Here is a 24,846-nt window from a genome sequence, read left to right as displayed (position 1 = left end):
ACACACACACACCCCTCTGAGCTCCTTGAGGGCTTGAATAATGGTTTTTATACCTAATGCTTAGCATACAGTAGGTGCTCAATACATTTTTATTGGGAGGAAAAAGGAAAAAAGAAAACTGATTGATACAAATTCCTTCCCTGATAGATATTTGCCTGAACTTTGTGCAAATGGGCCTCCTTGCAGCGCGTATAAGCGCCATGGGCATACGTTATTTTAGCTCTCTTAATGACTCAGCCAGATGACCACAGAATAGATTATGCCAAGCACTAATGCAGTTACATCATACCAGCATGGACTGGTTCTCATTTGGTTAATTAAGATATATTGTGCTGAGGAATGAGGCACTGGCCCTAGGAAGCAGGTCTAGCACACCAGCCATGAAGAAAACATGCTTATTATCCCAAGCATGGGCCATGTTACATCAGATTATTCAGTAGCGTTACAACATGCCCTTAGTTTTGAATTCTTCTCAGTGTTCCCCAAGTAAAGAATAATGTGTAGTCTCCACTCAGAACAGAACAACCAAGGAAAACAAATACAATGCTCCAGCTGCTAAAACCGAATGGAAGAATGGACTTCTATGAATATACTATGCAAACTGAGAGACAGCAAGGAGTGATGGGAATAGATGCCGAGGAATATCAGTGAACAGGTGAGGGAAGGATGTATTTTGAAAAGGTGCCACATGTGTGAGTAAATCAGCTTCCTCCCATTAGGTGTGTGATACTGTGATATATCATAAGAAATATATATTTGGTCTTCATCTCCTTTTCTGGCACAGAACTCTTAAAACCCTTAAAATTTCCTAGATGATGAGTGATCAAGGTGTCTTATTTTATGTTAATGAGGTGACTCTTGGAAAGCATCGAAGGGGTGGGGTTGGTTGCCAGAGGAACCAACCCTGTGATTAGAGAGTTGGAACTTTCAGTCCCACCCCCTGTCCTGTGGGGAGAGGAGAGGCTCCGCTCTATTCACCGCCCCCCCACCCCAGGCTGAATCAATCGCCAGTGGCCAATGATTTGATCAATCATGCTCAGGTAATGAAGTCTCCATAAAAAGCCAAAAGGATGGGGTTCAAAGAGCTTCCAGGTTGGTGAACCTCTGGAGATTTGGGGAGAGTAGCACAGTGGGAGAGGGCATGGAAGCTCCGCCCCCTTTCCTCAGACCTTGCCCTCTGCATCTCTTCCATCTGGCTGTACCTGAGTTATATCTTTTTATAATAAACAGGCAATCTAGTAAGTAAAATGTTTCCCTGAGTTCTGTGAGCCACTCTAGCAAATCAGTGGAACCCAAGATGGGGTCACTGGAACCTCCAATCTGTAGCCAGTCGGTTAGAAGCAGAGGTAATAACAGTGTGACTGGCGTCTGAAGTTAGGATGGGGGGTGGGGAGCAGTCTTGTGGGACGGAGCCCTTAAGCCGTGGAATCTGATGCTGTCTCCGGGTAGACAGAGTCAGAATTGAGTAGAACTCTAGGACACCCAACTGGTGTCACAGACCACTCGGAGGTGTGGGAACCACTGCCCCGCACAGCACATCCAGGTTGGTCCCAGAACCTTATAGGCACAATATTAACTTGCATTCCTGGTCACTTTGGCTGACATTTCGTAGCACATCCATTAGCCACCATTTTCACACATTATAATAAGAGATTTTAAAAGCACTTTCAGATACATTATTTCAGTTGATCATGACAACCACCACATGAGGAGAAGTTATTAGTTTCCCTCATAAGCTTAGAGACGTTAGGCTAGGCACCCTACACAACAATAATGACCCAACTTACAAGTTGGTCATGCCACTGAGGAAGTCTGTCAACTAATCAGATCCACCTCCAACCCGCCCCCACTCCCCACGCCCAGCTCTGGGTATATCCCATCTGAAAAGCAATTGGCCTTTCCAGGGCTTAAACCCTGGGGGCCCAAATGACAGGCTGAAATGAAGACCTAGGGCTTAATTGTTCTTTATAGAATCCCCTCCAAAACAGGAACTGAAAAGCAGATGATGAGAAAACTTCCTTAGGAGCTCTTTAATCACCCAACGGAAATGACTTTTTAATGAGACCCCTCACTAAATAAACAAATTAGCCAACAACACTTGGCTACTGTTATCTACCGACACCTCCCCCAAAGGAAGCTGGACACCCCCTCCCAAGCAAATGATGCAGGAGGGAAGAAACCTACCCAAACAAGTTTAGCAAAGATAAAGCTTTTGATCAGCTCCTTACCTACTTTAGAAGAAGGTGGCCTTTGAGAAACACCTGAATCTATTTGGAGCTAAAAAGCAAAAGAGGTTCAGAGGCCAGCTCATGTTAAAGTCCTTCCTATCTCAAGTCAGTCAATCAATCAATCAAGCAGTCAACCAATCACCCTCCTTGGGCCTTCTCTGGTTCTCCTGCCATAAAATGGCCTTCATCCCTTAAGAAGGGGCTTCCAAACCTTAAAATGTCCAGTGGTTGGTGTAGCCTGCCCTCAAAAGTGTCTATGAATCATAACTAAGTAGCATCCCCTGTTTGTCTTCTTCCCAGAGCAACTTTGGAAACTGATATTGTTCTTTCCATCTTGCCTGAGGAAAGACAGGTAACAGAGGAATACAGAGGTATTCCTGTAGTCATTCCGAGGAGCTTTGTTTTTGTGTCTAATGAAACAATTATTAAAGATTTGGGAATATCAGTTTTCCGTAGACGGCAAGACATTGCTGGCCAGAAATATTTAATCACAAGACCGTCTTCCAATCTGGCAGAAAGTGAAAGAGAATGATTGGGGATCGCGTGTCGCCCTGAGCCAGTTGGCTGTGTTCTCACTGAGATTATTTACAAGAATAACAGGACAGTCTCTAAAGGCAGCCTGAGAGTCAGCAGGACCTAAATTTGAGCCCTTTTTCAGCGGCTTAACGTGACCTCGAGCAATAGCTCCCAGGCTCCGTTTCCTCATCGATACAGCTACTTCTCAGAATTTCATCAGGATTAAAAGAAATAATGTAGATAAATGCCTCAGCACACACTGTGTGTTCCATAAATGTTGGCCACTGTTATAATTTATTTAACTGTAGAGAGAAAACATCTGCTTATCAGACTATTGGGGTTTTTTCCTGTGTGCAGACTGTAGCAAAATGCAACCCAGGCACTTCAGGGAGGTGTAACTCAAAACCTAACATTTGGAATCATTTTTTGTATTTCTTCTCACTATAAACTGGAAATAATCCTATGTGACTATTAAAATTGAGTTGGTAGAAAAAGTATAGAAGTTTGCAACAGATGGTCCAGGCTACAACCTAATATCTATTCAGTTACTTGCATTCTAGTTGTATTTTTTCCAAATGAGGGGAAAGGGTGGTAAGACATAATTAACGAGCAAGAATTTCCAGGTAATACTGGGCACATCTGCCCTTCCACGTGAGGAGTGGGGAGAAAGGCTGAAGGCCACTGCCTTAAGGGACCTTGACATTTGTAGTTGCATTAAGACTTCTAATTCCCTGTTCAAGCCAGATTTAGAAGAAACTCTGGAACTGCCAACCCATTTTTAAGGAAACAGAGATTGCGATATTAAGTTAGTACATCTAGTTCAGAGGGAAGTTATGTTATATTATAGCTACATGATCATGTTTTTATAAGCCATTTAAACAATAGTAAAATTTCTTCTAATCTAAGAGGTATGAAATTACCTACCCAACCTCAAGATGAAAAGTTTACTATGAAGAGACAGCTGCTACTCAGTGTGATTACATGAAGCTTAGAGTAAGTTTTTTTTTTTTTTTTTGGCTACGCGGCATGTGGGATCTTAGTTCCCCCACCAGGGTTCGAACCCGCGCCCGCTGCACTGGAAGCGCAGCATCTTAACCACTGGACCGCGAGGGAAGTCCTAGAGTAAGTTAATAAAATAAAATTTTCCCCTTTTAGAAAGTTTTAGCACATAAAATTATCTTTACTCTGAAAGTTACTCCAAGATATCTTTTTAAAATATTATTTACAGTTGCTATCCACTAGTGGATACATTTCAAGTGTATCTTGATTAGACAATCACATGTAACAAAAGTTCCTTTCCTTGAAAATGCCTGCAGGAGTTCTGAAAACATAATAACTTCACTTTAATGTAACACTGATACTCTTTTCCGGTTCCAGCTTTTGCCTGCTTCTTTTTAAGATACAAAGAGTACCCATCTTCTCAGTCTCCAGAGCTTTCAGGCCTCTGGACAAGAACAGAATGCAAATTACTCAATAACTACATATTTAAATCACCACCGTATAACTGGAGTTGAGCAGAGGTGTCCTGGGGAAAAGAAAAACGAAATCAATGACCCTGTGCAAGATGTGTATTCTCCTCATTCAAAGTCTCCCCCCACTATGTGTCCCACCTGCCAAGCCAACTTTCTCTCTTTGTATGCCCTGGAACACCCCCCCTCCCCGAATCAGTCTCTTGCATAGCTACCAATCAGAATAGTCCCTTGCTCAAAAATCCTCAAGGACTTCTATATCAGTTAAGATTCGCATTTGGCAGCTAGTAACAGAGCCCAGAAATAATAGTGGCTTAAACAAGATAAAAGTTTATTTTTCTTTTCTTTTAAAGGAATCCTGGAGATAAGCAATGCAGAGCTGGTACGGCATCGCCTAGAGCTCCTGTATCTTTCTGCTCCACAATGCACCTTCTATGCTCAGGAACAAAGGATGCCTCCTCAAGTTGCGTCCATCTTATCCACCTTCTAGGCAGCTAGAAGGAGGCAGACAGGCAGATGTCAAACTTCGTGTCAGATGCCTTCAGGGCCTAACACAGTCCAGCATACTTCATGAACCCTCTTTAAATAACTGCTAGATCCACAAATGAATTAATTTGGCAGCAGTACTGAAGCAGGGCGATTTATCATTTACAAAACTTTAGTAGATTTTAACAGTACACCCAGGGCATCATATTAGAAACTATAAGGTGTAAATTGCGACTCTTAAACTGACACCCTGCTTTAAAATATCTCTATAATTCGCTTGCCACGGTACCTGAAATTCCCAGAGTTAGGGATTTATTCTGGGTTGTTTTCTTTATTTTTTTAATTGAAGTATAGTTAATGTACAATGTTGTGTTAGCTTCAAGTGTACAGCAAAATGATTCAGATATATATATATGTACTTTTTCAGATTCTTTTCCCTTATAGGTTATCACAAGGTATTGAATACAGTGCCTTCGGCTAAACAGTAGGTCCTTGTTGTTTACCTATCTTTGTATATAGTAGCGTGTGTATGTTAATCCCAAACGCCTAATTTATAGAGATTTATTCTGTTAAAAGACTATATTTGCAGTAAAAGGAAATATGCTGAGGGAGCAGGGAGAGTTCAAATACGTATAAGGCAACTTCTAACATATGGAAATTTATAGCATCCACAAAAAAAAAAAAATACTCAACACTTCAAGCAGCATAGAAATGCCAAGATCAGGAGGCATTTCAGAGACGGATAAAAGCCTACAAACATCTTTTGGTAAATGTGTGAGTTAAGTGATTTGTCAGTGCCCTGACAAGGCCCGAACAGAATAAATAAGTTGAGGAGAAGGAGGAAGGGCTGTCCCGGGCTGGCCAGAGAAGCTGCCTAGTGGCTGTGCTGACGACCTGGGTTCCCTGTGTGCAGCAGGGAGGAGTGAGGGCCTTAGACAACGGGATGATAGGCAACCTGAGAAGGGAGCAGAAGATACAAGTAAAAAGCGTCTCTTGCCCAATGCAGAACAAGGAGAGTGCAGGTGTCATACAGGGAGGGCCGAATCCGGGAGATCTGGGTTCCAGCCCTGCCTCAGCCACCCACTGGTTGGGTCACCTTGAGCCACTGACAACCTCTCTGGACCTCAGTTTTCTCAGAGGAGTGGTTTGGGCGAGATGAGCTTAGCGTTAATGAGCATTAAAATGATTATCACTTGATACATTAACATTATTATATAACATGATAATAAAATAACTTGATACTGACCCTCATGCGTCAGTCAATCCGGAAGAGGTTGTTGAAAGTATGAGAATGAGGGGACTTCCCTGGCCGTCCAGTGGTTAAGACTCCGGTGCTTGCACTGCAAGGGGCGCGGGTTCGATCCCTGGTCGGGGAACTAAGATCCCGCATGCATGCCAGGCTGCGTGGCCAAAAAAATGTATGAGAATAAATAAAGGAGTAAGAGTGGGTTAGGTGTGGGAAGACAGGAAATGCAGGCCATTGTGTGGAAGCAACGTGCCAAACCAGAGGCATCTCTGCTGCTCTGCTCCAGAGGGCAGGAGACGCTATTCTAGCCGTGAGCGTAGGACCTACTCTAGCAGCACAGAAAGGCCACTTCTCGTGTGCAGGGGTGGTGGCATATTCCAGAGTAAAAATATAATGATAAAATAGCAAACACACACATAATTATTATTTCTATGCCGGCCTTGTTCTAAGTTCTTCCCATATACTATTTTTTTTTTCCCATAGAAAAGTGTTCTTAAGATTGTCAATAGAGAGGAAAAGCAAGAAACAATTAAGGTACGTCACAGGCTTGGCTCAGGGCCTGGCACACAGTAGGCACAGATCTTTTGTTTTTTAATAGTATCTTTTTTTTAATATAAATTTATTCATTCATTTTTGGCTGCATTAGGTCTTTGTTGCTGCCCGTGGGCTTTTCTCTAGTTGCGGTGAGCGGGCGGGCTTCTCGCTGCGGTGGCTTCTCTTGTTGCAGAGCACGGGCTCTAGAGCACAGGTTCAGCACTTGTGGTGCACGGGCTTAGTTGCTCCGCAGCATGTGGGATCTTCCCGGACCAGGGCTCGAACCCGTGTTCCCTGCATTGGCAGGTGGATTCTTAACCACTGCGCCACCAGGGAAGCCCCAGATCATTGTTTTTATTGTTGACAAACAAAAGGTCTCATGAAGACATTCCCCTTTCTCCTCACATGTAACCACCCTCTAAACTCTGCAGTGTCCTCGGTCTCCCATTCACCAAATCTCACATTCCCACGGTCACGCAAATCCATCAGAAGATGCTAATGGGATTCACAGCTCTTCTCAGGTATATAACTCCAACCCTGGGCCCCAGGCCTCCAGAGCCAGGTGAGGATATGCTAGAGATAAGGGTTTTGTTCCCTCCTTCTCACTTTCCATCAGCAGTTCTCTCTTTTGAGTGAAGACTTGTTTTATTTTATTTTACTGGCAAGAGAGGAGGAAGGGAGCTGGAGGGCAGAAGAGTGAAAGGAAACAGAGAAGATAAGATACAGGAGGTATTTCAGGCCTGGGTTTTGGCTGCGGCTGACAAGTAGGGCTATTATTTTTGAGAAATTTGAAAGCCTAACACCAAAGACTGAAGCAGAAACAACTGTGATTGGAGCTGGGAATTACAGGTCACTTAGACCAGCTCCAAAAGAAGCTGAGTTGATAGCAGAGATAATGAACAAACTGTGAGCAATCAATTTGCCAACACCACCTGTAAAAGCTTAACGGACATGGACCAATGTTAGGTCACTGTAACAGTTTAGCCAGCAGAGGTCTCTGTTTTACTAATCTTCAATTGAAAAAAACCAAACAGCAACAAAAATCCCCGTGGGTTGTCCATTTTTATTTTTCCTCTTTTGAAGTCACTTTCCAAAACCAAACATGTAAATAATGAATCATTTGGCCAAAGTATTCGTGAACACTGAATCCAGTTGCTCAGTCAAGATGAAAGACTAAAATGCTGAGCTTTTTTGAAGAAAATGATTCCATATTCACCCCTAAGCTGTTCACTAGCTTAGAAGCTTCACACCAACTGTACCAGCAAAGGACAAAATGTGGACTGGTCCGTAAAACGACACAAGCAGCCAGCTCACTGTGACAATGAAGAGAATGCAAGCTGAATCTGTAGCAGAAGAAGCAGAAGTAAATGAGTTGGCTGATTCAGCAGACCAACACCAGGCCATGGGACTTGCTTGGGTCCTCCTTCAAAACCTGAAATAAATCAGCTGGGACTGGCATCTGCTCTGATGGTCCAAGGACCTCACGTCTCCTTCACTCACTGAGGCCAGAGTTTTAAAATGTTTTTTATATTGTGTATGTTGAGCAGCAGCTCAAAGGTGTGAGCCTGGACTTTCTTTCCCACACCCTATTGGAACGATCCCAATATGAGACTAAGGGTTTTGAAAAGAATTAGACAAAAGGAGGAAATGAGAGAGTTTAATTTAAGCTTAATTGAAGTCACTCTCTTCAGTTATCCAATGGTTTCCCATTGCACCTTGACGTAAAGTCCACCATTCCTAACGTGGTTTTAAAAGCCCATCGTTGTGTGGACTTGCCGCTCCAGTCCGAGCCCTGATCAGCCCTGCTTAGCCCCGTTTGATGCATCCCAGCCACAAGCACCTTCTTTCACTTCCTCAAAGGCCTTCCCAGACTTGGGGCCTTGGGCAGGGCTCTGCCTGGATCACTCTTCTTCCCACTGGTCCCCACCACTAGGTGAGAGCCTGTGTCCCAAATTCTTACGGCATCCTCCAGGGCGGCCACTACAACATGGGGGACTGCAGAAGGCACCACAGAGAGGGATGGATTTTTAGAGGCTTATTTCTTTTTGGTAAACACAGACTGGCCTGGGGTTGGCATTTGGACTTCAGCCCCTGCCTGATACCTCGGCTGGACACCTTTGTGTAGGGCCCAAACTGTTGGAGCACAAAGCAGAAGCTCCGAGGTTCCTTCACAGCACTCATCGTTCAGAACACTCATTAGCAATCATGGCTATGATTCCTTGTCCGTCTCCTCCAATGGCCTGCGGCTTCATGAGGGCAGTGCTCCTGTCTGGCACGTTGAAGACACAGAGCTTGGCCCTTAGAAGGGGCTCCATGATATTCAGGCAACGGTGAAGCAGTGTTTGGCACCGCTGAGCAACCACGAAGTTATACCTTCACATGCCTTTTTCTGGTAAGATAATACATGTTAACGGTTCAGCCTATACTCCTGTACTATCATCTTCCTTCGACTCCTGTGAATATGTGGTTTGTGGCCAAAAATCAGGAATCTAGCTTCCCTGGAAAATAACCTGATCCACAGGGATGGAAATGTGTGATCTGGACTAGGAAACAGGAATCCCAGAATTGTAAGCCAGAAGGAACCTATAAATCATCTTATTTAACTTCTCCACGTTACAGGAAATCATGGATTCGAATTTTCTCATCTGTCCAATGAAGACTGGGTGCAGTGATCTCCCATTCCGAGTACTGTGAGGTTTCTAAGTTTTGCCCCAGGTCAGTCCCATGGAGCGTGACAGCTCAAGACTGGCCTACTAACTTGAAATTTAAAACGATCTCCCCAGCACTAGGTCCTAAGCAACTAAACTATGGCAGGGAGTCGATGCCAAATGCCAAAGATCAAGGAATGTGAGGTTCGGGATAATATTACCAATGGGATCCCATGTGGCAAAAAAGATGGAACAGGCTCAGTTTTCCATGGTTTGTTAAGATACCCCTGAGTCAGTGGGGATGATATTTACACCTCTCATGTGCCCTGGAAGCAACACCGTACACCCAAACACACACACTCCTCAGAACTCACATATGCATTTAACGATATCTGAAACTAAATAGAAAAATGGAGAGGAAATGAATTCTAGAAATGCCTTGTTCTTTGCTAATGTCTGAAAAGAGACTGTATGAGACACAAAGAGAAACTTATTCTGTGTTCAAGAGTTATCAGGATAATTATTTTTCAAATTTGAAATATCTTTATGTTTTTTTTCTTGTGAAAATCCATTATAAAAAATACAACAGGGACTTCCCCGGTGGTCCAGTGGTAAAGAATCTGCCTTCCAATGCAGGGGATGCAGGTTCCATCCCTGGTCACGGAACTGAGACTCCACATGCCACGGGGCAACTAAGCCCATGCACCACAACTACTGAGCTCGCATGCCTCAACTAGAGAGCCCGCAAGCCGCAAACTACAGAGCCCATGCGCCCTGGAGCCCACGCACCACAACTAGAGAGAGAAAAACAACCCGCACACCGCAACTAGAGAGAAGCCCACGCACCGCAATGAGAGCCCGCGTGCCACAACTAAGAACCAATGCAGCCAAAAATTAAAGAAAAAAAATAAAATAAATTAAAAAAAATAAATATAAAAAAAAAATACAACCAATAATGAAATGTATAAAGTCAAAGTCTCTTCATACTCCCCCTCTCAGAAATTGGAGAGGTAACCTTTCAGGCCGGGTCCATGCATATATATGAGTTAAAATTTATTTTTTACAAAAATGGGATCATACTATAAATATTGTTCTGTGCCTGGCTTAGTATTAGGGACTTTTCCTATTCATACATATAAAGCTACCTGGGGTGTTTTAATAGCTGCAATCTGTGTCATTCTTGTATATTCTATAGTTGGTTCAATCAAATAATCAATCCTGTAATCCTATAGCAAAGGGGAGGTTGTTTGGTCATTTACTTGTTTGTTTCCTTTTAAACAAACAGCGATCATTCTGGTAAATATATATTTAGTCATACATGTGATTATTTTCCTAAATTTGTAGAACTGCTAAATGAAAGACTAAACCCACAGTACATAACATAAAATACAATATGTGTGTATATGTGTGTGTAGGAGGGATTTAGCATTTTTCCCACATGATAAGCTATAACCTAACACCAATTATTCCATAATATTGTCTCTCTCTACTGATTTGACATTTCATGTTTATCATATAATAAATTCTGCTTGAAGCCTTTTAAAAGAATAGAGAACTTGAAGGGAAAGCCAGAATAAAGCAATGATTTTGTAGAAACTCAGGTTATCCAACGATATACAGGCATTAAAAGCAGGAATGGATGAGATGTATTGAGAAAGGTCGTTGTACTTGTTTTAGGAGGCTGATTCTGGGGGTATCTATGGGCAAAGTAAGGTGATGCCAATAAGCCAAAAATTAGACAGTTTGGATGAGAGGGATTTCACACTGAATTTGAAAGGTGGTCATGGCTTCCACATATGCAAACTCCTTGCTTCTCTGGTTATCATTGAAGCTGGAAAAAATCACTCAGCTTTGGATAGAAGGGAGGGAAGCAAATGTTACACTATCAAGAAACGATAATGGCCCACTTTGTATCTGAGTGACGCTAACTGTAACTCTACCTAAACTTACATATTCTGTATGTAACTTTTATCCCATAGTCTTACATTACAATTGAGCATGTTTTCACATTTTAAGAGCCTTTTGTGTTTCCTTTTCTGAAAATTGTGGTCACAACCTTTGCTTACTTTTCTGCTGTTTTGTTTGCTTTTACTCATTGATTTGTAGAAACTCTTTATTTATCAGGGAAATTAGCCCTTTGATATATGGGTTGCCAACATTTTTTCCAGTTTGCCATTGTCTTTGTGTATGGGTGTGAGTGTTATTGATTTAGTAACACAAACAACTCTATACCAGATCCTTTCTAAGATAATTAGAGATGGCCCTAGAGTCAACAAATGCCTTTTTTTTTTTTTTTTGACAACACCATGTGACTTGTGGAATCTCAGTTACTCGACCAGGGATTGAACCCAGGCCATAGCAGTGAAAGCCTGGAATTCTAACCACCAGACCACCAGGGAACTCCCACAAATGCCTTATTTTTTAAACTTTAAAAAAAAAATTGTGGTAAAATATACATTAAACTTACCATTTCAACCAGTTTTTGCAGTATATTCATTCTGTTTATTAAATTACCACCCCCCTCCAAAATTATTTGTTCTTCTTAAGGGTAACAATAGCAGTAATTAAAAATGAGAAAATATGTTTACAAGGTTAGTATAGTGCTGGTTGTGGTTACTTGAGAATCCAAAATAAGAACTGGATGTCTCGGGGAATTCCCTGGAGGGCCAGTGCTTAGGACTCCGAGCTTCCACTGCAGGGGGCACAGGGTTGATCCTTGGTCAGGGAACTAAGATCCCACATGCTGCGTGGCATGGCCAAAAAAAACCCCTGGATTTCCCTATTAATTATGTAAATAATGGTTATTATTTATTATATACCAGGTACTGTGCTAAGTACTGCACACACATTATCCCACCAAACAGTATTAATAACCCTCTGAGAGAGCTATAAGCATCCTCATTATATAGCTAAAGAAATAGAAACTATAAAAGATGAAGTAACTTGCAAAAGGGTCTCACAGGCAGTAAGTTAGGTAAATAGGACTCGACCCCAAGCAGTCTCATTCCAGAGCCTCAAAAAGGATGGGATCCAGAATCCTGTGAGATTCTTTTAGATGGAACATGGATGAACTTTAAAATTCTTCCAGTACAGTAGTTTCTCCTTATCCGAGTTTTTGATTTTCTCAGTTTCAGTTACCCATGGTTAACCAGAATCCAGATATATTACAAGGAAAATTCCAGAAATAAACAATTCATAGGTTTTAAATTGCAGGACCTTCTGAGTAGCATGATGCAATCTCTCAATAGTCTGGCTCCTCCCCACCCAGGACAAAAATCATCCCTTTGTCCAGCGTATCCATCCTGTATATGCTATCTGCTCCTTAGTTTAGGAAAAAACATGGTATATATAGGTTTCGGTACTACCCTCGGTTTCAGACATCCACTGTAATGGGGGACCACTGTAGCTGCATATTTATTTATTTACTATTATAGTTAATTACAACATAACATAAAATTTCCCATTTTAACCGTTTTTAAATGTACAGTTCAGTGGCATTAAGTACATTCACATTGTGGTGCAACTCTCACCACCATGTCACTGTCTTTTGACTTTCTATGGTGGGTTTTCCATGCAGAATATTTTTATGTCATTGAATTTATGAATATGAAGGGAAAGCCAGAATAAGGTAATGATTTTGGAGAGACTCAGATTATGGATTTTATGTGTTGTGTCATACTTAGAAAGACCTTCCTCACTCTGAGATTATATCTTTAAAAATTCTCTGAGATCTCTTCTCGTATGTCTATGCCTTTTTTTTTTTTTTTTTCACTCTTTAATTCTTGAGGAATTTACCTGGTATGAAGTGGGAGATAAGGATCCCACTTTATTTATTTATTTTAACACAACAGGAATTTGCAACTAGACAAAATTCATTTTAAATCCATCAGGGTTGGGGGGGTGGGGAGGAGAGGCAAGCAAAGAAGCCAGGAAAATTCTGAAAAAGAGAAGAGTAAAGGTACTGGTTGGGGTGTGGAGGATTAGTGCTATGAGTAATTATAACTATTCTAAACTTACAGTAATTAAAATAAAATGGTCCTCAGTGTTTAAACTGATTGAACAATGGAACAAAATAGGATGATCAGATTTAGAATTTAGTGCAAAGGTACAAATTTAATTTAAAAGGTATAAATTTATTGCCATCTTTATCATTTTGCATATACCTATCCAAAAACATAGCACACCTTTTCATTCGTTCCAATCTTCTAATAGAGGTGCAATCATAGAATGAGAAACTGCTCCATCTCCCCACCACCTTCCTCTCTGCTGACAAGTGCTAGTGAAAAGTTACTCATGGAGACTTTGTTTGGGATCTAAATTTTTTTTCCAGAGTCATTCCTAACATATTGGTTCTCCCATGTTCTCTACATAAATGTGGAAAGCTGTGATCAAGTCTGATTTAATCAGACAGAGCTGTACCATATTTCCATGGGCTGGACCCAAAACAAGTACTATGTGTTACAGATTAAACCATAGGTGTTAGGTGTTGGTAGAATTCTTTAAGGGTTCCTGAGGCTGAGTTTGGGCCTTGATTTAACTTGAGAACTTAGGATGGCAGCTACAAGTTATCAGCTACTCCTCAGTATTTTCAGCCACCAATCTCAAAGATGGGGCTTCGAGTTACCATGGGTGTTGGTCTAGAACAGCAACGTCCAAATAGAAGTATATAATGCGAGTCACATCTATAAATTAAAACTGTCTAGGGACTTCCCTGGAGGTTCAGTGGTTAAGACTCTGAGCTTCCACTGCAGGGGGCATGGGTTCAATCCCTGGTTGGGGAACTAAGATGCCACATGCCGGAAGGCAGGGCCAAAAAATTAAAAAAATAAAATCATGTTTGAGTTTTTTTTTTTAATTGCCTAGTAACCACACTAAAAAAAAAGTTAAAAAGAAACAGATGAAATTAAATTTAATATTTTTAACCCAATAACCAAAAATATGATTATTTCAACATGTAATCAATATAAAAATTATTAATGAGATATTTAACACTCTTTTTCATACTAATTCTTGGAAACCCTGAGTATATTTCACACATAGCACATCTCAATCTGGACTAGTCACATTCAAGTGCTTGATAGCCACATATGGCTTCTGGATACTGGATAGCACAACTCTAGAAAATGGTAATGAGCAAGGCAAATGGCTTGATTTAGTAGATATCCAGAAACTCCAAGTTTGGAAATACAGTATCTCAAGGGTCTGGAACAGACTTTCAAAATCACTAGTCCTAATATTCACTTGATATTTGAATCTTTTCTACAATTTCCCTATTAAGGGGTCATCCAGACTAGTGCTTGACTGGCATTTCCAGGAATGAGGACATCACTGCTTCCTGAGGCTAGCCAGTCCATTGGGGGACAATCTTAACTCCCAAAAGTCCTTGCTAAGGGCACAAGCAGGTTGGATTATGGTGGTCTAAGGAGTCTGGCTGGTCTGGGCTAACCTTAAGGGGTTAGTTGGGTTAGGAAGTATTGGGGGAGTTTAGTACTAAAAAATGGACTGTAGGTTGGACAGGATAGGAACCGTTAGACTGAAGGCTGGGTCTGGACATCTGGTTAAAATCGTCAGCCACACTGCAACAAAAGTAACGGACCCAAAAAAACTGTACATATGCTAACTTCACTAATCTGGAGATTCAGTGATTTGGAGAATAATTCGAATTATCATAAACTTTTAAAATTTTCACAGTAAAGTGAAACATAACTGGGTTATAAATTCAGGAAGGATATCACTTGTATTAGACCTGTATTACAAATAACATTATCCTAAATGGTAAAGTACTGTATCAAAAGAATCAATTTCAGACCCAGAAATCAGAGGCACTTTCAAAGTCTTAATCCCTATCTCGATTTTATTTTAACATTCTCCTTACTCAAAAACACCCTGGAAATCAGAGACAGAAAACTTTTTTTTTTTTAATTCAGTAAAAATGATACTGACTGCCTGATTTTGAAGGATTCTGACTGGGTGACCTTTGAAATAATACATTTTTGCTATAATTGTATTTCTTCTGTTTCTTTTTTCCCTTGGAAATGAGACAGTGTTCTTTTCCGGGCTACCTTCACCCTCCCGCCCTGCCCAGTTCTACCTTTCCAAGGCAGGGGAAAGGTGCATCCTCGCCAGGGCTCCTGCCAGCGCCTCCTAGTACCTCTGGCCAGCAGCCGGTGAAGCGACGCGCCCTGGACGTCCAGTAACGTTTTATCCTACACTCTGCCCCCGCCGGAGCTTCTCCAGATTGTACACCGAGGCCCCAGGCCCCCCCCCCCCCCCACACGCCCGCACACTGTCTACGGCTCTTCGGGATAAAATTTGGGAACGGAAGCCCCGCCCACCCTCCTCCCTCCTGCCTTCACAAAACCAGCTACAACACCGCACCTCGGGCCGCCGAAGTAGATTTCGCCACACGAGCTGGGGCACCGTCTTTTTTACGAGAAAACAAGCATCCAAAAGAAAAAAAAAAAAAATTCAAACTGCTCTCGCGGGCCAATGGGGAAGAAGCGGGAGGGGGCGGAGCCAGCGCGCGACGGGCGGGGCGGGCGCGGGGGCTGGTACCGCAGGGGATTCGTAAAAACGCGGCGGGCGCACGGTTTGGGGTTTTTTTTTTTTTTTTTCCTCCAAAACTAGCTAAAGCTCGAGACTCCGCCTGAAGCTGCAGCTTCTCGGATCCACCTTAAATCTTTAGTGGACTCGGCGCAGGGGTCAGTGGGTGCAGCCAATGCCAATCAAGTTTACAACCACCAGCACGGGAGGGAAAAAAGAGAGGAAAAAAAAAAAATCTTCAAGTTCTCTGGTCCGCGCACACACTTACAGGGACGCACGCACACACACACGTCCACAGGCACACAAAAGGAAGGAGGGGGTGGGGGACAGGCGCTCTAGAGAGAAGGGGGACATGTTTGCAGAACGCTCGCTCGAGGCTCAGTGCCCGTGGCCAGAGCGCTCGGGGAAGGCGCACGGGAAGCGCGGCCCGGCCCGAGCGCCATGATGGTGGCCGCGGTTCGGAGCCCATTTTCTGGAGGGGGAGCTGCAATGATGCAATCCCCCGGCCCCGCGTCCCGGCTGCGCGCCCTTCTCCCTGCCTTTTCTTCACGTTCGTTTTGAGGCGCGTCGACGTTTGGCTCCCAGCACGCCTCGATTCCTTTTTGTATTTTTCAATTGGGGATTCCTGCCTCCTCTGTGTGTGTCCCCACGCGAGACAGGCCCGGGACGCGGATGGCCGCACGGGGACTTGAGTGTACGTGTAAATGCTACACTTTCGGTTCTGCGGGGTCTGGCAGGCGCTGACCCACCCCGCTCTACCCCCCCGCGAGCCGAGATCCAGGGGGTGCCACCAACCCCCCCTCCCCGGGGGAGGAGAGGGTCTAGCGTGACCGTGGAACCTCTGACCCAGCCCCCCGCCCAGCTCTGCTCGCAGAATTTTTACCTTAATTTTGGCCGGGAGGGAGGGGAGCGAACGTAGGGTGTGGCCCAGGTGAAAGAGATGGCAAAATTAAAAAAAAAAAAAAAATTCGTACTCTGAAAAACAGATCGCAGATCCTAGACGAGCTTCCAAAACACCTTTCTTTCAATTCAAAAAAGCTTCGGAAGAGCAAGTGTCTACGCTAACGAGGGTGAAGATGAAATGGCGAAGGCAGCGTTCCTCGGCAGCCCGGAAAGGTCCCGGCGCGCGGCCGGTGGGCACACCGTGGCCTGAAAGGCCGCCCGCCCCGCTCCCCTCCTGTTGATTTCCACGGTCCCCTCCGTCCCCAGTTATATGCCCCTGGACCCACAGTTTCCTAGTTCTTCCCTGCCCTGGTCCCCCGCACTGGGCAGCGGGGATGCAACCGGGGGACTTGGCAGAGCGGGTGTAAGGGAGGAAGCGACCCCCGCGAGCGGCAGTGGCGCGCGGCCCCTCCTGCGCGCGGCTGCGGCCCTCCTGGGCCGCCGGCGAGCCGAGAAGCCTTTCGAAATGCGCGGGGCTGCGGATCATTGGAGCCTTGGGTGGGGGTGGGAGCGGGCTGCTGCCCTGGAGGGTCCACGAATTCGGAAAGGTTCTCCCCTCCGCTCATATCTTCCCAGCGCCCTGGAGTTGGCGGGGTACTGATGTGCAGGGTCTGATTGTGGAGAGGAATGGGGGTTTTCGCTTCTTTCTTAGCCCAGAGGAGAGATGATGAAGGAGGCAAGTTTCGGAGAAACCGCCCAGCCCAGCTGCGGGGGCCGAGGCGCAGCCGCCCTCCATGGCCTGCGGGCGCCCGGGGCGCGGGAACTGCGCGCAGCGATCCGGGCGGTGCGGGAGCCGCCAGCTGCAGACGAGGAGAGAGACTTGATAGCCTTTTCGTCCCGAGGCTCCAGCCAGCCTGACCCCGCAACTACCGCGGCGGGCCGGCGCGGGGCTGCGGGGCAGGGTGGAGAGACGACGGCGCAGTGGCCGGGGTAGCGGGGTAGGGGGTGGCTGGCGCCGGCGGCCGCATCCCCTCGGAGGGAGGCCCGCGGTGGACCCTGCAGTCCGGGGTCGGGGAGAGGACGCTCCGAATCCCGGGGACACGTTTGGAGACTTGACATAGAACGCGTGAAGGACCGACACGGTGACTTTAGGGGCTGCGTTCCTGTGAACGTGCCTGGCGCGGCGAGCATCCACTTCTTCCTGGCCCAGCACTCCTAAAACGCAATCTCTAAAAATTCACATTAAAGATGGCTCTTTGGGAAAGAAACAGGGGTTATAAGCAGCAATTAGAAGAGGACTTTTCCCCCTATCTGTTAGAGACACTTTTTAAAGTATCCTTTTTGGCTCAGTGAGAATTTATTTCATTATTTCCTGACTCTCCACTCCTTCCTCCCCATTTTGAATTGTTTTTCTTGCTTTCTCAGTCTCTTCCTGAAAAACACCCTGCCTTCGTGTTTTGAATAGAATCACAAAAACACCTTTAGTCTTTAATTAAAATAATACCAACTTGGAAGATGTGGCCCAGCCACCAAAGGACCTACTTTTCCCTTCCTGGCAGTCGAAGAGACTCAACCCTGTTTTTTTTTTTTTTTTTGATAAGCAATTTCGGGTCAAAATAAGCTGAAATTATCTTGTTTAGAGCCCCTTTTGGGGTGCAATAAATTAAATCCAAGTATTTGAGAGAAACAATTCAACCCAAATCCAGATTTTTGCATTTAACCATTTGCAGATTCCTAGAAAAAATAATTCACTCTTACACCTTAGCCACATTTTATGAGAATTTCAAATTGCAGGGATTATCTTAATAAATCTGACTTTAAAATGTCGTGTTTAATTTTTTTTCTTATTTAAATAAAAAATACTTTTGCTCTGTGGATATGGGATCCTCAAACCCTCAAATCCGGTATTCAGATTAACCAGTTTTAGGTTGTGTAGATTATAACCAGGAAATTTAGAAATTGAGGAATTCGTGTGATGACCAGTTCAATTTGAAGAATACCTGTTCTATCTAAATTAGTGTGGAATGCACACCCATTTCTAAAGGACCTATATATCTGAATATTTTGGATGAGAGGTGTAGATTAGATGGTCTGAACAATCGCTCTAATTCCTCACAACACTGCATGTGTAAATACAGAATTTAGAGAAGTCACCATGTTAGTTTCATTTTCAATCCTGCAAACGTGTGATCGGTCTACACTTATGTAACAATTTTTGGTTCTGACACATTCATATCCTAGAGACATAAATATTTGAACTAAGGGAGACTTTGACCATCTTATTAATATGAAAATGTGGCTTGCCTACTTTCCACTTCTAAAGCTTTGTCCACCCATACAGAACTAAGTGGAAAAGAGTGACTGCTACATTCGGTCCTACATAAACATCTGAGTGGTGGGCCTGAATTATCTAGGTGTTTGCCACTTCATATTATATTTGTGGAAATATGACTACAAAGCTAGGTCAAATACCTCAAGCTTAATAGTAAGGTACATTACATACAGTTCAAGTCAACAAATAGCTATGGAAGTTTTCTTTATTGACTACTTGATGTGTAACAATAATTGGCATCTTTTTCACACATTACAAAAAATTATACCTGGCTCAGTATGCAACCTTTTAAGCACAGCCATATTATTTAAAAGAAGAAGGGGGAAAACCTAGTCTACCCAATACAGCATTTACAAATGCACAAAACATGCCGCTTTGGCTTGTATATTGTCTAGATTAAAAAAAAAAAATCTCTTTTTAACATAAATAAGTTAGTATAATTTTCAGTGTCTTTACAGAGTTATGTACACAGGTACACTTCAAATGGTTTTGTTTCATACATACACAGGCAATGTAAAAATACTGTTTAAAGATGTAGTATCCATTTCACCTATCCACGGGTACTTTTCTCTATACGCACTTTCCTTTAAAAACACCACTTTCCTTTGGGCAAATTAACAAATAGAATGAGCAGCTGTAAATTAAACATTATTTCATTATTTTTTATGTCAAGTTACTTACAGATCTTTAAAAATATCCAAGGATTTAGAATTATTTTGACTGTGTCTACACACCCTGAAGTGAAAAGAAAATTAAGAAATTTTCTCAACAAATCTGATAAAAATTAAATGGTCAATTCTGAGCATTCAGAACTCCCCCCATACATGCCAGATTTTTGCCCAGAGGTACCTGGAGTGATTACCAAACAGCTAAATACTTTAACTGGTAAATTCCAATTTTAAGGGAGACTGGGGAAGCGGGGGAGCACTGAGTAGAGTTTTGTTTAAAAAAAAAAAAAAGCCATTTGCTGCTACATAACGGAATCATCAGAGCTCCTAAATGAGAAAAAGCTTCATGTAAAAATAAGTATCAATTATCTGCAGCCAGTGTTCAAATTTGGATGATTTTTTTAAATGAAGTATCAATTCTCACTGAAAGGGACGTTACATCTTTAAAGAAAACAAAACCTTCCCCCAAACTGCTTCTCTTAGTGCAAGTCAAATATTTTTCTCCTTGCTCTAAATCAAAGCAAGCTCTTCATACCCCACCCCCCAAGCCAATTCCTCAGCACCCCCCCTGCCCTCCCTTCCCCAAAGTTTATGTGCTACATAAAAGGTAAAAACTATATACACAGGTAGTACAATGAAGCAAATAAGGAAAAACCTAATTGCACAATGCTACATCCAATGCTTTTAGAGGCAGATGATTTAAGAGTGCCTAAAACTTTAGTGTTATTGGGTTGTTGCTGTTCAGTGCTTATAAGGGATGTCCACTCCGTGGAGTCAGCGATATGTATTCAAAATTTTTAATTTATATCTTCCTTGCTTCATCAAGCAGTGATGTATCCGATAAACAAGGAAACATACTCTCAATTCTGCAAAAGAAACAAGAAGAATTAGGAGAAACGCACTAGAATAACATTGTCAATATATTACGGGAATTATTTTGTTACTGTCTTTGTTGGGAAATATCTGAGCAATGGGAAAGAAAGAACGTACTAAAAGTTGGTGCTGAGAGTCATCTCCATCCAACATTTCCTTCACTGGATTTCTACTCTCCTCTGTGCTGTGGACTTTTGTCTAGAGCAGTGATTCTCAACAGTGGGTAATTCTGCCTCCCCCTCCACCCCTGGGGGACATTTGGCAATGTTTGGAGACATTTTTGGTTGTCACACTGGGTGGGGAGGGGGTGCTACTGGCATCTGCTGGGAGAGGTCAGGGATGCTGCCAAAACATTCGACAATGCGCAGGACCGCCTCCCACGACAAAGAATTATTCGGCCCCAAATGTCAACAGTACAGAGGTTGAGAAACCCTGGTCTGGAGAATCGGGGGTCAAAGATAGTGAGAAAGGACAGACACAGGAAAATTCAGAAACTATAACACTTAAGAGTAGCAAAATTTTCTAAGTTTGAAAAATAATTGGAAATCACACTTATGAAGACTATCCAAAGAAAATTCTATTCACTTTTTTTTTTTCTCAAAATATTTTAGTCTTAGTCATATATAGAATATACACACGAATGCTTATGAATAGGTCCTTACTACTATTTCCTGTATTCTGTGAACTGGCAATATTTACTAACAAATGCTTCTCTGTATGTCAGAATGGGGCCAGATCAAAATCCAGTAGGTCTGATTTGCTGTGGTTCATCTGATGAGCTAGGCCACAAGTCACAAACCAACAAGAGCTACAGGTGGTAAGGTTGCTTCAGAAAATTTTTTCAACCAATTTACCCACTTCATATATAAGCTGTGATGGAGAGGTTCAATAGCGCCGTTTTGTATAAGCTCTGAAAAATATGTATGTAATGAAATCCTATATATGACGCTGATTTAAAAATTCAACAAACTTGAACCCCACCTTCATCCCTTTTTTTTTTAATTTTTATAGATGAAGATTTTAAAAGTTAACATCAACATCTCTTAGGATCTCTTTATATGCTAGGCTATGAGGGTGTTTTGGAAAAAAAAAAGAGGACACGGTCGTTGTCTGTAAGAAGTTTACAAACTATTAATATATGTAGTTTGATCATTATGGAGACCAATCCACGTAAAGCTGGGGGCTGAATTATTCAAATTAGCTTTTCATGTTGATCATATTTTAGTAGATGGCAAAAATCTCCACTTCCCTTGTTTGGGGTACACCTACCCCTGCCAGCCCTGATATCTACTATCCATTTCCCCTACAAATATCCAAATTCCCCTGTTATAGCACGATTGGCATACACATGCTGACGTGTTCCTGGATTGCTTACTCTGGCAGTTACTTTAGCTTTTGCTTTGCAACTTCAGTGTTATCAGAAATTCCGTCGGAACCTTAGGATTTTTGAGCCTTCCATTTTGGTTTTTTTAAATACACACGTTCCTTCTCCATCCCCCCAAACTTATCAGAGGACAGGGAAAGTGAGTGTTTGTGAAAATGATAAAAACCAAAGGAAGTCACATACCTCTCTTGTCACGTTTCTAACCATTTGAACAACCAGCTATGACCCATTTGTGCCTCACTTTTCCCTCAAAGTTTGAATTAAATCATTTATTTGAATTAAATCATTTTTCCATGTACGGCTCAAAATCTGAGTCAACCTGGTCTTCTGGGAGATGAATTCTCATGAAGTGGGATGGAGGCAGACCCCCGCTCTTGTTCAGATGGAAAAAGAACCTATTGTTCCCAACATGTTTTGATGGGACTCTCAGAAAACTGACCTTCCTCCCCACAGGGCCTTGGTTACAAGTACTTGCCTGGGACACTTGCTCTAATCATTTGGTACTTCAAAGGAAAATGATCTCAGAACGTAGAAACTGGGAAGAATTACAGTACCTCCACACTAATTCCCAGTCTTCCCCATTCCTACTTTTTTTGACCTCCAAAATATAAACCAAACAAACACCCACAAGCTCTAATCTGCCAGCCACCACTGAGATCGGGTTATCTTGGGGCTTGAAAGCCCACGAGTTCCTGCTGCCCAATTCGGGTGTCACTTCTTTGCTCCTAGTAATCAACCCACCGAGTACTTTACGTTTGACGCCTTCTGAGGCCGGGCTTCTTGGGCGTCTGCTCCACTGAACCCGCGTTCGGGGAACCGTCTGAAACATTTTCTTCTGTTCTGTTTGCTCTTTTGTTTTGAGGAGAGGAATCTAAGGGCAGGAGGGAATTTTAAAAAGAACACACACAAACAATCTTTATTAGAAAAAACAATGGCTGACAGAAGTGGACCCAAGAATCAGAGAACGAAAAACCCACCACCTACACCCACAATCCTGGATCCGTCATTCCCAGTGGCCTTTATGGGCACAAAATGAGGTTGTTTTCACATAACAGAAAGTATATTCTACGCCCCCAAAGCTCTCTCTCCAAAGCGAAGAGGGAGGCCGCTGATAAACATCCCAACGTTGTCACATACCTACCGCTGGCGAGCGGGGAGGAGCCGCGATGCTTTCAGTTAGAAAAATTACCAGATAACACAGTCTCAGGCTTCTGACTTAAAAGTCATAAACAGACAAGCAGTCAGCTAAATAAATAGCATTTAAAACCTAAGATTAAGAAAGTGCGCTCCCCCAAAGCTAAATCAGAATGCGCTGAAAACAAAGCTGAGGTTAAAGAGCCTCAGGCAGGCAAAGCAGTGCCGCCAACACAGACACACAGAAAGACATTTCACTCATTTGAAAGGGTCATTACCGTCTGTGGCAGGTCGCTTCCTTATCCCAGTGCACTGCTCCGCTAACCCCGTCTGGCTGTCCGGTGCATCAGTCTTCTGGTCTACCAAATGCGTGTCCTCTGAGTTTGCCTGAGACCCAATTAAAGGCACCGCCTGGCGGGTCCCACTGACATCCTGGCCCTCCTGCGCCGGCACCTTGCAGGCGCCTTTGGGTGGCCGCGGGGGTCTGTAGTAGAACTCGGGCAAGTTGCCCTTTTCCACCTCTTGCCACTCGTACTTGCCCTCCAGGGGCTTGTGATTCTGAAAATCAAAATTCCACTTGCGCTGGCTGGCCTCTTCCATGTCTCTGCAGTGCTTCTCCAAGTCCCGGGTTAACTCTTCGTGATTGACCGGGCCGAAGAGGTTTCTGCAGGCCGAGGGCTTGGGGTACTCCGCCTGTCTGGCGTCCATCCGCTCCAGGCTCGGGCTCCCGTTAGACACTCGCACGTTTGACATCTTTCTCCCCGGGCTCGGCGACCGCCTCTCTTGCGCTCTCGCAAAACAAAACGAACAAAACAAAACGCCCCGACCCAGCCCGAGCCCCTCTTATAAGCCCTGCGACTGCCCTCCGAGCCAAGAGAAACAAACACGGACGAGTAAGTGCCCGAGCGTCAGGAGCGCGCGGGGCTGGGGGAGGGGGCGAGGGGCAGCCCCGGCCAGGCAGCCCCGAGTCCCCGCCGATCAAGTGGACGGGCGAGCGGGAGGCGGGGAGGGGAGGGGAGAGGAGCGCAGCGGAGAGAGGAGGGGGCAGAGCCAGTCCGAGTCCGGGCAGCTGCGAGCCCGCGGGTCCCGCCGACCGAGCGGATCTCCAAACCTTGCCGGCGTCGGAGTCGCGGAGCGGCGAGAGAGTGGGGACAGGGGAGGGGGAGAAAAACACCCCGAAAAGACGAGCCCCCTTTTTTTAGTTGCCCAATATGGCGGTGGAAGGGAGGCTGACGAAGAAGAAGATGATTGACACCGCAAGTCTATTTAAACAGAGGAGGAGATCATTGGTCGCGGCGCCGGGAGCCGCCCCGCCGAGGCTGGCGAGCGCGGCCTTAAGGTGGCCCCGGCGCGGCCGCGAGGCCTCCCCGCCTCCCGAGCGCGCCGCCGCCGAGCGCGCGCCCCGGAGATGGGCTGGTCGCGTGACTGCTGGAGGCGCACGGCTGCCAGCAAACCTGCTCCGGCTGGCCTCGGAGAAATTAAAAATAAGACAAACAAGCTCGCCAAACGGCCGGGGAGCCGGGGAGGGGCCTGTGCAGCGGGGCCGGCGGGGCGGCGGGTTCTGGTCCCGGCGCTGCACGGGCCGGCGCGCGGCTGCTCCGGAGCCCCGACCTCCCGCTCCTCGTCCGGGAAAGCTGGGGAGCTCGAAGGTTGCCGGCAGCTGGTTGTGCGCCTCGCTGGCGATCTTGTTTTCCCCTCACTCGCCCAGCGGGGGATGGGGGCGGGGGCGGGCAGCTGGGGGGAGGAGGCGGATGGTGGGAGCTCGGCCCCCAGCTGAGCTCTCCCCCGGGGCCCCAGCCGCTCGCACGGCGGGGGAGGCAGGGAGCCCCTCGGCCTGGTGCCTTACTTAGGTGGGAGTGAGCAGTGGTTAGCTCACCCTTAAGCTAGAAGTCTGTGCTGTTCT

General features: G+C 44.5%; 2 protein-coding genes and 2 long non-coding RNA genes across 4 annotated transcripts; 1 reads left to right on the top strand and 3 right to left on the bottom strand.

The window, feature by feature from the left end:
* Positions 1 to 4,522: 4,522 nt before the first annotated feature.
* Positions 4,523 to 15,599, bottom strand: LOC309608615. The gene is made up of 3 exons (XR_014233003.1): positions 15,506 to 15,599; positions 5,946 to 6,099; positions 4,523 to 4,707 (listed from the first exon to the last, which is right to left on the bottom strand). It is a non-coding gene; the product is annotated as an uncharacterized lncRNA (long non-coding RNA).
* LOC309608626 lies at positions 12,880 to 15,466 on the bottom strand. The gene is made up of 2 exons (XR_014233016.1): positions 15,219 to 15,466; positions 12,880 to 13,064 (listed from the first exon to the last, which is right to left on the bottom strand). It is a non-coding gene; the product is annotated as an uncharacterized lncRNA (long non-coding RNA).
* A 123-nt stretch (positions 15,600 to 15,722) lies between the features above and the next one.
* LOC309608608 (uncharacterized protein) lies at positions 15,723 to 19,921 on the top strand. Its single transcript, XM_082348911.1, has 3 exons — positions 15,723 to 16,364; positions 16,709 to 16,803; positions 17,265 to 19,921. The coding sequence occupies exons 1-3, from the start codon at positions 16,343 to 16,345 to the stop codon at positions 17,544 to 17,546; spliced, it is 399 nt and encodes a 132-aa protein (XP_082205037.1). The 5' UTR covers positions 15,723 to 16,342; the 3' UTR covers positions 17,547 to 19,921.
* Positions 19,072 to 24,162, bottom strand: CDKN1B (cyclin dependent kinase inhibitor 1B). The gene is made up of 3 exons (XM_082348898.1): positions 23,222 to 24,162; positions 22,551 to 22,680; positions 19,072 to 20,418 (listed from the first exon to the last, which is right to left on the bottom strand). Exons 1-2 carry the CDS (start codon positions 23,694 to 23,696, stop codon positions 22,559 to 22,561), a joined length of 597 nt encoding a protein of 198 aa, XP_082205024.1. The 5' UTR covers positions 23,697 to 24,162; the 3' UTR covers positions 19,072 to 20,418; positions 22,551 to 22,558.
* Positions 24,163 to 24,846: the final 684 nt, after the last annotated feature.

This window comes from Balaenoptera borealis (genome assembly GCF_965194805.1).
Source record: "Balaenoptera borealis genome assembly, chromosome: 13".
Classification (NCBI taxonomy): Eukaryota; Metazoa; Chordata; class Mammalia; order Artiodactyla; family Balaenopteridae; genus Balaenoptera; species Balaenoptera borealis.
This window is presented reverse-complemented; position numbering and strand designations above follow the sequence as displayed.

Bases quoted from the DNA above. Each gene is read 5' to 3' on its own strand.
- LOC309608608 (XM_082348911.1), top strand. From the start codon at position 16,343: ATGGCCGCACGGGGACTTGAGT. The intron at 16,365-16,708 runs GTACGTGTAAAT...AATTCAAAAAAG, and splicing joins GGCCGCACGGGGACTTGAGT to CTTCGGAAGAGCAAGTGTCT. The intron at 16,804-17,264 runs GTGGGCACACCG...CTTCTTTCTTAG, and splicing joins AAGGTCCCGGCGCGCGGCCG to CCCAGAGGAGAGATGATGAA.
- CDKN1B (XM_082348898.1), bottom strand. From the start codon at position 23,696: ATGTCAAACGTGCGAGTGTCTAACGGGAGCCCGAGCCTGGAGCGGATG. The intron at 22,681-23,221 runs GTAATGACCCTT...TCCTGCCCTTAG, and splicing joins GAAGCGACCTGCCACAGACG to ATTCCTCTCCTCAAAACAAA.